The sequence below is a fragment of the Cervus elaphus genome, chromosome 20, assembly GCF_910594005.1.
Source record: "Cervus elaphus chromosome 20, mCerEla1.1, whole genome shotgun sequence".
NCBI lineage: Eukaryota > Metazoa > Chordata > Mammalia > Artiodactyla > Cervidae > Cervus > Cervus elaphus.
This window is the reverse complement of record NC_057834.1, coordinates 58,095,140-58,107,937: the sequence shown is the minus strand read 5'-3', so window position 1 is coordinate 58,107,937 and position 12,798 is coordinate 58,095,140. Positions and strand designations below refer to the sequence as shown.

General features: G+C 46.3%; 2 protein-coding genes and 2 non-coding genes across 7 annotated transcripts in view; 2 read left to right on the top strand and 2 right to left on the bottom strand.

Moving 5' to 3' along the window:
* The first annotated feature begins 1,866 nt into the window (after positions 1–1,866).
* LOC122678614 lies at positions 1,867–2,298 on the top strand. The gene has a single exon (XR_006336263.1).
* A 1,646-nt stretch (positions 2,299–3,944) lies between these two features.
* Positions 3,945–12,190, bottom strand: CFAP276 (cilia and flagella associated protein 276). 4 transcript variants are annotated; one of them, XM_043878193.1, is made up of 6 exons: positions 8,574–8,683; positions 8,246–8,402; positions 5,607–5,723; positions 4,984–5,099; positions 4,524–4,651; positions 3,945–4,097 (listed from the first exon to the last, which is right to left on the bottom strand). In XM_043878193.1, exons 2-6 carry the CDS (start codon positions 8,333–8,335, stop codon positions 4,027–4,029), a joined length of 522 nt encoding a protein of 173 aa, XP_043734128.1. In that variant the 5' UTR covers positions 8,336–8,402; positions 8,574–8,683; the 3' UTR covers positions 3,945–4,026. The 4 variants fall into 4 exon arrangements, with proteins under 4 accessions (XP_043734128.1, XP_043734130.1, XP_043734129.1 ...); XM_043878195.1 differs by lacking the exons at positions 8,246–8,402; positions 8,574–8,683 and adding an exon at positions 12,157–12,190; XM_043878194.1 differs by lacking the exon at positions 8,246–8,402 and having other exon boundaries at positions 8,574–8,778.
* On the bottom strand, positions 7,497–7,604 carry LOC122678481. Its single transcript, XR_006336151.1, has one exon. It is a non-coding gene; the product is annotated as a U6 spliceosomal RNA (small nuclear RNA).
* Positions 9,776–12,798, top strand: part of ELAPOR1 (endosome-lysosome associated apoptosis and autophagy regulator 1) — a 69,356-nt gene continuing 66,333 nt past the window's right edge. The window contains exon 1 of the mRNA XM_043878192.1: positions 9,776–9,989. Within this exon, the coding sequence (XP_043734127.1) occupies positions 9,837–9,989 (153 nt within the window). The 5' untranslated portion in view covers positions 9,776–9,836. The remainder of the gene's footprint in view (positions 9,990–12,798) is intronic.

The following is a 12,798-nucleotide window of genomic DNA, read 5'->3' as shown; positions in this document are numbered from 1 at the left end:
TCAGCATTCTGGGAATTTGTCCTGCCTTAGCAGGGCTCAAAGGAGAAAAGGAAAAATATACCCATTTGAATGCAGAGTTCCAAAGAATAGCAAGGAGGGATGAGAAAGCCTTCCTCAGTGATCAATGCAAAGAAATAGAGGAAAACAATAGAACGGGAAAGACTGGCGATCTCTTCAAGAAAATTAGAGACACCAAGGGAACATTTCATGCAAAGATGGGCACAATAAAGGACAGAAATGGTATGGACCTAACAGAAGCAGAAGATATTAAGAAGAGGTGGCAAGAATACACAGAACTATACAAAAAAAGATCACAACCCAGATAATCATGATGGTGTAATCACTCACCTAGAGCCAGACATCAAGTGGGCCTTAGGAAGCATCAGTATGAACAAAGCTAGTGGAGGTGATGGCATTCCAGTTGAGCTATTTCAAATCCTAAAAGATGATGCTGTGAACCTGCTGCACTCAATAAGTCAGCAAATTTGGAAAACTCAGCAATGGCCACAGGACTGGAAAAGGTCAGTTATTGTTCCAATCCCAAAGAAAGGCAATGCCAAAGAATGTTCAAACTACCACACAATTACACTCATATGCTAGCAAAGTAATGCTCAAAATTCTCCAAGCCAGGCTTCAGCAATACGTGAACCATGAACTTCCAGATATTCAAGCTGGATTTAGAAAAGGCAGAGGAACCAGCGATCAAATTGCCAACATTTGTTGGATCGTTGAAAAAGCAAGAGAGTTCCAGAAAGACATCTACTTCTGCTTTATTAACTATGCCAAAGCCTTTGTGTGGATCACAACAAACCATAGGACAACAGACTGGTTCCAAATCAGGAAAGGAGTACTGTTAAGGCTGTATATTTTCACCGTGCTTATTTAACTTATATGCAGAGTACATCATGAGAAATGCTGCACTAGATGAAGCACAATCTGGAATCAAGATTGCCAGGAGAGATACCAATAACCTCAGATATGCAGATGACACCACCCTGATGACAGAAAGCGAAGAACTAAAGAGCCCCTTGATGAAAGTGAAAGAGGAGAGTGAAAAAGTTGGCTTAAAACTCAACATTCAGAAAACAAAGATCATGGCATCTAGTCCTTTCACTTCATGGTAAGTAGATGGCGAAACAATGGAAACAGTGGCGGACTATATTTGGGGGGCTCCAAAAATCACTGCAGATGGTGACTGCAGCCATGAAATTAAAAGATGTTTGCTCCTTGGAAGAAAAGTTATGACCAACCTAGACAGCATATTAAAAAGCAGAGACATTACTTTGCCAACAAAGATCCGTCTAGTCAAAGCTATGGCTTTTCCAGTAGTCATGTATGGATGTGACAGTTGGACTATAAAGAAAGCTGAGCGCCAAAGTATTGATGCTTTTGAACTGTGGCTCTTGAGAGTCCCTTGGACAGCAAGGAGATCCAACCAGTCAATCCTAAAGGAAATCAATCCCGAATATTCATTGGAAGGACTGATGCTGAAGCTGAAACTCCAATACTTAGGCCACCTGACGCGAACAACTGACTGATTTGAAAAGACCCTGATGCTGGGAAAGATTGAAGACGAGAGGAGAAGGGGACAGCAGAGGATGAGATGGTTGGATGGCATCACCGACTCAATAGACATGAGTTTGAGTAAGCTCCGGAAGTTGGTGATGGACCGGGAAGACTGGCGTTCTGCAGTCCGTGGGGTTGGACACGACTGAACGACTGAACGGACCTGAACCAGGGCCTTTGGTTCCCCTCCGAACCACGCGAGGGCAGCAAAGTGCACACTCGGAGAGGGCCGGTGCTTGGTGGTTCCTCCCAGAAGCCTCCGGGGCAGGGGGCTATAAAAGAGAGTGCGAACTTCCGCTCCTTCACCGGAGGGAGAGCGGGCTGGAAGTTAGGTTACTGTGAATTGCTGTGTGGTGTTGTGTGTGTGGGGGGTGGGGGGCGGCGCGTGTAGGCCGAGTGTGTGAGTGGACGCGTGAATGTGTGAGTGGATGAGTTAATGTGTGAGTGCGTGTGCCTGCCCATGCGCCTCCTCCCCCGGCCTACACGTTGATCTTATTTGATCGGGTTGTGACTCCAGCCCCGCCGGGCCGACCCGAAATGAAAAGCTTCCCTCCTGCGAAGCCCTTCCTCGGGGCGCTGTGCAGCGAGGCCCCTTGGGCGGTGGCAACGCCGTGGCCCCGGAGGTTCCGGAGCCGGTTCTATGGTGCCCGGCGCTCAGAAGTGATGAATTGATCAGATAGACGAGGCCGGTCTTGTCCCGCGCCATTGATTATCGAGGCGATTCTGATCTGAGCCCGGCCCCAGGGCACGGCCGCCCGTGGCGTTGGGGATAACGTGTCGACAGTCGATAGCGGGCTGGATGGAGTCTTTGGCGGGCCGTCGAACTAGGCGTCGACTCGCCCGCAGGCGGCGAAGCTGAATTGGGACAGAGACCTAGTTCTCTGCTGCAGTTTTACTTTTCTAGGCGCCTTTTTTTTTTTTTTTTTTTTTTCTTTCTTTAGGCCCACCTTGTCATCATGACTCTTGCGTGTGATACCAACACTTGTGCCCTCGGTCTAAAGAAACTATACAGCGCCTGCCCGTGGAGGCATGTAGGTGTATACGCATGTCTATATATGTGTGTATAAGGGCTTCCCAGGTGGCTCAGCGGTAAAGAATTCGTCTGCAGTGCAGGAGACCCTGATTCGATCCCTGGGTTGGGAAGATCCCCTGGAGAAGGAAATGGCAACCCCCCCCAGTATTCTTCCCTGAAGAATCCCATGGACAGAGGCGCTTGGCGGGCTACAGTCCATGGGGTGGGAAAGAATCAGACATAATTTAGTGACTAAACAATATATGTGTATATATGTTCATAAGAGAACTTGGAAAGCTTATAAGAATTCAGATTCCAGGGACCCGCACCAGATTTACTGAATAATAATTATCAGAGAGGTCTAGGAATCTATTATTTAAAGCCTCCATGCATGGATCGCAGTAATAAATTTTTTGATTTTCAGTATCAACTCGCGTGAGGTGATTATCCAGAGAGTCACCCCTCTCTGCTACTTCCAGCCCTTCTAAATAATGAGAACTGAAAATATTGCCACTTAGCTAAACACTATGAATAAATTGGAGTATCTCTGTAGAAGAGGGACTGTTAGTTTGGTGGAATTTAAGGACCCTGCACTTGAGTACCAAACAAGCCCTTTCACGTCTGATTTATTCAACAGTGCATATGCTGTCCAAGTTTAGAAATGGGAACTTAAATTGGACAATATTCTAAAGGGTCTGTCATTTCTTGCTCATTCTGACAGCAGGTTCCTGTGAGTGGCTTGTAATTTTAGAAACCACGTTAATGCATTAGTTTTTAGGTACTTTCAGACCCTAGGATCAGATTGTTAAGCTCTGTTTGTAAGAATCAGGGGCTATAAATCAAGGCAACCAAAAAAGAATTGACTCCCAGGCAAGGAGACAGCAGAGTTAAGACAATGAACAATGGCAAGGAAGAAGGACCAGGGAGACTGAGCTCTCATGGAGAAGGAGAGCCCAGCAAGTGACTAAATCCAGAAGGTCTGAAATCCTGTTAAGTGTGACCTCTGCATTAATATTAATGCCACAAAGAGCTACTAAAGTTAGTGTCTGTAAGTTCATTGAGAGAATGGACAATGCCCATTCTTGTCTCCCTAACAATTAGCTCAGCACCTGACACATGAAAAGTTTTCAAGAAAGGTTGAATGGCTATGTATCTGTATGGTTTGAATGGCTCCAGTTTACAAAGTGTGAATACCTGTCTCCTGCCAAAAACAGTGCTGTTCTGTCCTAAATCCTTATCGTTTCGGCAAGATGACCGAATTGCAAATATTGCCCAATAGGATTAGTTTCTAGAAGTTGAGAAACTTCCATATTTTAAGAGTAGTCAAGTGGCAACTTGTAGTCTGCGGGTAACACATACTCCAGGCTTCAACTTACACAAATCTATTTAATGGAGGTGGTCGGCGGGATGTTCCATAATGATTAATTAGTCCAGGGGCCTGTCAACACTTAGGTGGAGAAGAAACCACCATCATTCTTTCGGGAGTACCCTCCATTGGTGGCTGCAGTGTGAGGGGACACTGTGGAGAAAAGAAGGAATGGGCTGTGAATTTAAGATCTGTTGCCTTTTCTGGGAATTTGTCACCCATACTTTTTTTTTTTTTTTTGTCACCCATACTTTTACAGGGACCATGGAGAAGGTTCTAACAGCTAGGGAAGCACAGAAGACTGATGGGAGGTAGCTGTAGGTCTTTCCCCAGGTTTCTGTCCTTTGCTGAAAATTCTTGTCCATTTGACCTAAGGCTAAGGCAGAGGCTCTGAAACTGAATTCATTTCCTAGCTCTACAGTCAGCATGTCTGCTGGCATTAGCCTGATATGTACCTGACTCAGTTATCCCTCATGTTCCCTAATAGCCAGCCACCTCAACTCTGTGATTCCTGTGTTCATTTAGAAAAACTCTTGCACCACCCATCTTCCTCCCATTCCTCAGTCTTCTAACCCTTACCTATGGATCCCTGTATGCTGTGAATAGACTCCTTCTTAGGGTTGATCCAATGTCTGATGTTAGCTCTGGAAGTGATGGGAGGTGGTTGGGGAGCAGGTAAAAATTCTCCAGGGAATTGGGTCTTGATTCTGGAAGATGTGGGAAGAACAGGGGAGAATGAAATCAAGAGAAGGTAAGGAGGGAAGGAGTTGCATGCAGCCTCAAAAATATAGCAACCAAAGGCCCTTTCTGGGCTCTCAACCAAATTTTTATATGGATGAGCCCAATTTTGGAAGATCTCTTCATTTTAGGAAAAAAAAAAAAAAAAACCCACAGAAATTGTATTACAGATACAGAAGTAAAAAAAAAAATGCAAAAATCTATACAAATAGGAACCTATTGATTATTTCCCAGGTGACAGTTTACCTTACTTGATTGGATGGCATTGTTCTTAGGGTGAGGCTCTGCCTCCACCACTTACCTGCGGGTATCCTGGATGGTCTCCTGGTGTGTGAGTATCTCACTTTTGTTCTTGAATGTCCCTGTGTGGTGGTTGTACAAGGCTGCTAAGCGGAAATCCAGGTCATCCTTCGGTATCTACAGAGGAGGCCAACCCCCTCAGGGTTAACTTGCCACCTGTGCACCATTCTAGTCTGGTTCTATAGGGCTCTACTCTTCTCCCAAAGCAGAGTGAACCCTTTTTGGGCCTGAGACCCACCAGCTCTTTACACACCAAATTACTGTACATGATGACTTCTTAAATCTTGTCCATATAGAATTGTTTTGTGGTTAAGTCTAAGGAGTGGGAAGCTCTCCTGGAGACATGGGAACCACTTGAGCTTAATGGGCCTTACCTCATTCATGGTTATAATGAAAAGTCTAATGAGAGAATGATTTGCTCCAAATAATTAACTGCAGCAAAACTCAAGCCTTTTGTCTTCCCATACCCCTGATAAAGTTGGTATTTGGTTGTAGATTTGATAGGATCTTGGATTGGGGGCAAGATAAAGCTGCTAAAGCAGTCAGGGACAGACTGCCTTTCAAAAAGGATAGTCATTAATCCTAAGTGGATATAATGAGAAATAGCATTTCAATGCTAGGTACCTCTGAATAAAAAAACAAAACATCCCGTTTCATGGAGGTAATTGTGGGAGTTGAGCTGAGTCGACACCAGGGTTCTTGTTGCTGAGCAAGGTGAGTTGGGTTTTTACATGGCAGTTTCTGCAAAAGAGAAACCACACCCACACTTGGTTACCGAAGGCCTTGCTGATGAGGTAGCATCAGTGACATCCATCCCCTCCTGCCATTCCATTTTAATTGAATCGAGACATCTAAATGAGAAGGATGATATGGGGCAAGCCTCCCAGCCTTTTGACTCTCCTAAGTTTTCTCTTAGAACTGACAGAAATGGGCCAGGAAGACAGGGAAGGGGGTGAAGTGGGACATGAAGGATGGGGAGCAGACAGGCAAAATGAGCTCAGGTTCAGAAGTCCTGAGTTTGAGGAAGAGGTAAGATATTCTAACTCAATATGCAGTTGTTGGAGTAACAGCTGAAGCCTCCCAAAAAGAATCTGACCAAAAAGGAAGAGGTGGTTCATGAGGACTGCACAATATTATAATGGGGTTGGCTGTGGGCAGTCAGAGACAAGAGAATCGGGAGAGGAGAATCAGAAGAGAACAGTGTCTAGACAGGTGAGAAAAAAATTTCGGTAAGCAAGGAAGGGTCATTGTTTCTGCAGGAATGTCAAAAAGTTCATTAAATGTTTGGTTCTCTCATTAAAACCCTGCAAGTATGAGTATGAAAAGCACACAGCTGATTTCTACATCACATGTAAAATGCCATATTGCTCACCACTGTGTCCCCAGTACCCAGCACAGCGACCTAAGACATGGTGTTCTAAAATGAGATGCTAACTGAATCAATGACTGAATTCCAGTGAGTACAACTACAACCTAGTAGAAATCTCATTCATCCTATCTGATGTTGGAACCTTCATCCCCAGTATCTGACACAGTGTGCGTGACTCAGCTCAATCAGGCATTAATTGAATGGTGGACCAGGCACTATGCTATCACCAAGAAAGATGAAAAGGAGATGGGAATGTTACATATGATGCAAGCACAGGTAGCTCTTCCAGTCCTCCAAGGCTGCATAAGCCTCATCATCCCTATAAGCAGAAGGGTGAGATGGCCTTTCACTGAGAACGTCAAGCATGTCAAGCATGAGTTGCCATCTTCACTATCCATTTTCTGTCCATTTCAGAGAAAGCGAAGTCCCTTTTATTCAAGAATAACTCTTCCTTCCTGAACCCAGCCCTTCCTGGTACTTTAGGGACCTGTGCTATCCTGGCATCTGTGTCCAGCTTTTCCTCATCCTTTCGTCACTGTCTGGCTTCCACTCTACGATGTTCCTACTGAACCAGCCTTCTTTCAGAGTCAACACATACTACTCTCCACTTCCTCTCCCACCCCTTTTCCATCCCCTTTCCATCCCAATACAGTCTGACCTCTGCCTCAAGCATCCACTGAAACTACTCGTGCTAATGACCTTTGTGGTTAGGTCAAGTGGATCATTTCTAGACCTGATCTTATTTGACCTCAGTGGTTTCTGGTGCCACAACTCTGATTCCACAAAATGTTCTCTCCATCCTGCATGGGTCTAGCTCCTCCTGGTTTTTCTCCTGCATCTGGCTATTATGTCTCAGCTTCCTTCTCAGCTCTGTTTTCTCTCTCTGCCCCTGAGTGGGATTCTCCAGGGGTTTCATTTCTCTTTCTGACTCTCACATTCACTGGATGAGCTCATTCCCTCCTATGGCTTCAAGTACCACTCTGTGAATACTGTGGCTTCCACACATCATCAGCCCACAGCCCTAACCATGTCGTCTACTCTTCATCTCCACAGAGTGTCCCACAGGCACCAAAAAACAACAGCTATATCATTGATCTCAATGTCATTCTCCCCAAACCTTCTTTTTTTTTTTTTTCTTTTTAAAGCAAAGTATGGAACGCTTCACGAATTTACTTGTCATCCTTGTGCAAGGGCCATGCTAATCTTCTCTGTATCGTTCACAATTTTAGTATATGTGCTGCCGAAGCGAGCACTCCCCAAACCTTCTTTTCCTGGACACCTCATTCAGTAAATGGTATCAAGCCCTCAGACTCTTGAGAGTCCCTTGGACTGCAGGGAGATCCAACCAGTCCATCCCAAAGGAGATCAGTTCTGGGTGTTCATTGGAAGGACTGATGCTGAGGCTGAAACTCCAATACTTTGGCCACCTCATGCGAAGAGTTGACTCATTGGAAAAGACCCTGATGCTGGGAGGGACTGGGGGCAGGAGGAGAAGGGGACGACAGAGGATGAGATGGCTGGATGGCATCACCGACTTGATGCACATGAGTTTGGGTGAACTCTGGGAGTTGATGATGGACAGGGAGACCTGGCGTGCTGTGATTCATGGGGTCGCAAAGAGTCGGACACGACTGAGCGACTGAACTGAAGCCCTCAGAAACCTAGGAGCCCTCCTAGACTGGCCACTCTCTTGGGCCCATATCCAGTCAGCCACAAAGCCCCATCAGTCCTGCCCTTTGCATCTTACCGCCACCCGCTGCATCACTGCTTTAGGGTCCATTACTCCTCCTGGACCATTATGAAACACACATACACGCAAACACATTCCAACATGAATCAAAGACAGGTGTATAAAGCATGACCTGGTGTTTGATACTTCTTTCCCACTCTATACCTCACGTCTCTTCACAGAAGAGTTTCCTAAATAGGGCAAAGCGTTGCTTGGTGGAATCTGGGCCTGTGCAAGCCCCGTCATACTATTCATTGCTTAGGTCCGCAAGTGCCCCTTGTTCCTCTGGACTAGAGCGCCACTTCCCTCTGCTCAAAAGCACCTGTGAAAGGTGGGGAGACCTGAATATGGGATCATTGAGGCAGGCAGAAAACAAACCTCTCCCGTACCTGACTCAGTGTCCTCACCAGGGTTAAGCTACCACTTCTTCCGGTCAGGCTGACAGAAGAGTGAGGTCGACCCTACTGGGTACCTGCGTAAGAAACCTCAGTACCTTGGAAGCCCGCGACTTTCCCAAGTAGGAATCATCTTTATCCAACGCCGAGTTCTGGAAAGGGTCTGGGGTGAGAGGCATGGTAAAACGCCGAGCGAGGCGCTCTTAAGAGGGATGAGAGACCCGCGCAGCCGCACACAACCTAGCACGCGGAGGAGCCCGGATCCCAATTGTTTGGAACGCCAATTTCAGTTGCCAGGCAACTGCTCGGCCTTCTGTGACTAAGGCGAAGTCCCTCCGAGAAGGGCGCCACCTGGCGGTCTAACGCGGGAGGCCCCTCGGGCTACTGGGAACACAGAGGCGAAAGAGCCACCGAGTGTGCTTGGGAGCCCTGGATTTGCACTCGTGGGCCGTCGGTGAAAAACGCCGGCCTCCCATCTTACAGATCTTCTGCAAAAGACTTCAGTTTAGGAAAGAATTCGTAAAAGATAGCCAGCCCTGAAATGTCCTTCTCCTTGGAATCTTACGAGAGGATTTCTCAGAGCGATGACAGAATGGGGATATCAAAAGACAGAGGAGTCCGGGTGTGTTTGGAAAATTGCCCAGCTAAGGCAAACTCTCCTTGCTTAAACTCGGCTTGACTATAGAGTCCTAGGGCTTCGCACAGGACTGATTGTAAATTCACAAATGGGTTTGGCGTGGTGGAAGTAAGACCCCCAGAAGCAGCTGTTACAGTAGGTAACACCTACCCGGGCCAATCTTCCAGGCTATAATCCCTGGAGGAGAGACATCATCGCGGTCATTTTTCTGTCGCTTTTACCAAGATGCTTAATAAGTGTATGCAGAACGCCACGTCTGCAAAATTAGTGATGCTCATAGGTAGCCGATGGCCCGAAATAATGAATTTGGTGGCGATGGCTTGGAGTTTGTTTCCACCGCGTTCTTTGCATGAGCCTTGTGCGCGCCTGCTGGGCCGGTTGCAGAACCTGGGCGCGTGTATTTCTGGGCGGCGCGCGCTAGCGGCGGCGGCTGCCATGGCGACCGGCAGGTGAGCGGCAGAGGAGCGCGTGGTCCCTGCCCCACCCGCGCGAAGGGAAAGAGGAGGCGGTTGCCAAGGCGACGTGGGTAGGAGGAGGATAAGAGAAAGGAGGGAGGAGGAAGGATGGGCGGCCTTGGCGTAGCCGCAGGGAGGTGACTGAAGCGAGCCCAGCCCCTTACATCCTGCCCCCTGTAAATCTCCCTCCCCCTTTTTTCCGCCTTCTGCCAGCAGTAGCTGCAGCCGCAGCACCTGAGCCGCTGCTGCCGCTCGCTCGGAACAACACTATGGCTGAGCCTGGCCACAGCCTCCATCCCTCTGCCAGAGGCAGGGGAAGACCTGAGCCGCGCACACTCCGGCTTCTGCGGCTGCTGGTCTGGGTTGGGACCGCCTTCCAGGTGACTCAGGGAGCGGGACCGGAGCTTCACGCCTGCAAAGAGGTACTGTCCTCCCCGACCCGACCCCACTTAGGTCAAAAAAATCTTGGATCCCGGCGGAGATCTTGGGGACTTAGACACAGATAGTTTCAGAGGGCACGGAGTTTAGGTTCTCTGGGGACAGGGGGAAGAAGGAAGAGGAGCAGACTGGCGTCATGGAGGGGCCACCCCGTTGGAGGACTCACAGAATAGATCACCCTCAGAGCTTGGACTGCTGAGCTCGGGAAAGGTCCCACCTCCAAGGAGCTCAGGAGGGACTCGAGTCCCTGGGCTCGGAACGAGGGGAGAAGACATGAGTTGTTTCCCAGCTGAAATGAAATTACTTAAAAGTGGTTGAAAACAAAAGATTATGTACAGAGGGGCAAAATAGAAAGTGGAAAAGGAGAGAAGTGGGGTAAGAAAGGAGTTTGGAAGGCTAGAGGAAAGTAATGGATGGAAGTGGGAATACTTGTGATCGTATCATGGCTTCAAGGAAGGCATGTAAAGGTGGGAGGTCTGCGAGAGGGACTGAAGGATCCCATCACCTCTGTCCCCTTGGTAGTCATCTGGTTATCTTGTGGGCTGCTAAATCCGGTTTATAGCTTGCCTCCCCCAGTATGCTTGCTTCAGTGTATCTGACAGTGCATGACCCACCTTTGGTCAGACTGTTGAGTTCCTTAATATCTTGCTTCCTGCCAATCTCTAGTTTCTTTCTCTGGACTGTTGCTAACATATGTCACAAGTCTTTTTCAAGTGTTTCTAAAATGTTGCCAACATAATTCAGAGAATAAGTAGTGAATGTCTTCCAACCAAAAATGCCTTTCAACATTCTTTTGGAGGGATACAAAAAGGTATGAAGGGGTAATGAAACTCAGTAGTTTCTATAGTATAGAAATAACAGTAATTTGTTGTGTTTTGAGTAACTTTTTTTAACCATATGGTGGAGGCAACAACAACATATTTTTAAGAATTACATGAAAGGCATGGGGAGAAGCAAAATAAAAATTACTGTTATCTATGTGAAATGTGAAAACCTTCATAATACATTAAGAGTCTAGCCCTGTATAATTAATTTAAAGTGTCATACTTGGTTAAGGTTTTGAGAGGTTGAAATATTTATAAGTTGTCAGTATTAACTACTGATTAGCAAAAACAACCCCATCCCATATGGAAATGTATTATTATGAAGCTATTCTAAACATTTGGCTTCCAGAGTAGCTCAGTGGTAAAGAATCTGCCTGCCAAGAAGGAGACACAGGTTCAATCCCTGGGTCAGGGAGATCCCCTGGAGAAGGAAATGGCAACCCACTCCAGTATTCTTGCCTGGGAAATCCTATGGACAGTGGAGTCTGGTAGGCTACAGTCCCTGGGGTTGCAAAGAGTTGGACACAACTTAGTGACTAAATAACGACAACATTCTAACCATTAGACTATCTACAACACAATCGATCATGAAGAAATGAGAGGGTGGGAAAAAAGATTTTTGTGTGTGAATAAATATACCTCATGAATATTTACTGATGAATGTGAATGAGTGACTCCAGTCACTCCAAAGTTTACCAATGGAAATTTACCAATGGTAACTTGTGTCAGTCCCAGCAATGTCCTGCCCTGGATCATCCATATTTTCACTTAGCCACTTCATGACCTGTTTTAAAGATGGCTGGGAATAGGATGATTTTGTCAGTGAATGTGGCTTACTGGCCTTGGTGGTCTGTGGTCTAACCAATCAAGATAACCAGTTCCATCAAGCAAAGTCACTTGCCTAAGAATCCAACATTGGAGTCCCCTGAGTGGAAGGTAAGAATCTTACAGTTCAACTACCACTTCTTGTTGAGATCTTTGGCAAATATGAGACATTTAAGAAATTAAACACATTGTATCATCTTGCTTCCTAGGGAGGGAAGAATACTGATATTTGAGAGCTCTAACTTGTGTACAAATTTTGCCTTTAGTCCTTTTAAAATGATTGACATTTGCCTAAGCAAAAGGCCTTACCACAAAGCATAAATTGAGGGCAGTGGAAAGCTATGGAGATCAACATACTCAACAGGCAGGTTCCAGTTCCTGCCTGTTACTTACTACCCAGTTTTTAGATCTGTAGAATGGGTATTTCAATAATGCCCAACTCAAAAAAGATTGCTTTGAGGATTGAAAGAGAAAATACAGTTAAAACACAAATTCAAGTTACCTCACTCCATATTCCATTCAGCTTCTTTACCATTAGATCCACAGCCCATGCTGGAGTGAAGGTGGCTTAGGAGTCCTGTTCATTGGCCACAGGCGTCAGCAAGTCTTGTTTACACTCTTCTTGAGCAAACAGTGGCTGCTGAACACCTTTGACTCCAAATCCATAAGGAAGAGAATAAACCCATTATTATAATATTCTTTGTTTGACAGTATGAACTGACCGAACAAGTTTTGGGGGCTTCCAATCCTAAATGGTGAAAAAATCAATTCAGGGTAGACTAACTCTTCCCTGTTCTTAATCTTCATATGAATTTCTTGTGAGTCAAGTACTCTTACCAGCCAAGGCCAAGTCTAATGACAGCAATACTGTTCCTGCCTTGTTTCTGAAATCTGAGGCATCCATCTGGACTGAATCAGGGAACAAAGAGGTTGAGGGTAAGGTCAACTGAGGAGGTAGAGAGCTGGGAGTTCTATATTGCTATACATGTGCTGGGGCTTGGCGTTCCTTTCACAGTTTTAAAATAATCAGGGTCACCAGTGGAACTAAACAACCTGGGTGCTGTTTGTCCTCACGAATCATTTTTCAGCCCTGTGCTAGCCTGGGCTCAGTGCTAACTGAGAACCAAAAGAGCATTTCCTGTAG

Coding starts and splice junctions, on each gene's coding strand:
- CFAP276 (XM_043878193.1), bottom strand. CDS start 8,335: ATGAATAGTATGACGGGGCTTGCACAGGCCCAGATTCCACCAAGCAAC. Junction 5,100..5,606: donor TTTTGTTTTTTTATTCAGAG/GTACCTAGCATT, acceptor CCTCCTCTGTAG/ATACCGAAGGATGACCTGGA. Junction 4,098..4,523: donor CAGCATACAGGGATCCATAG/GTAAGGGTTAGA, acceptor TTTTCTCCACAG/TGTCCCCTCACACTGCAGCC.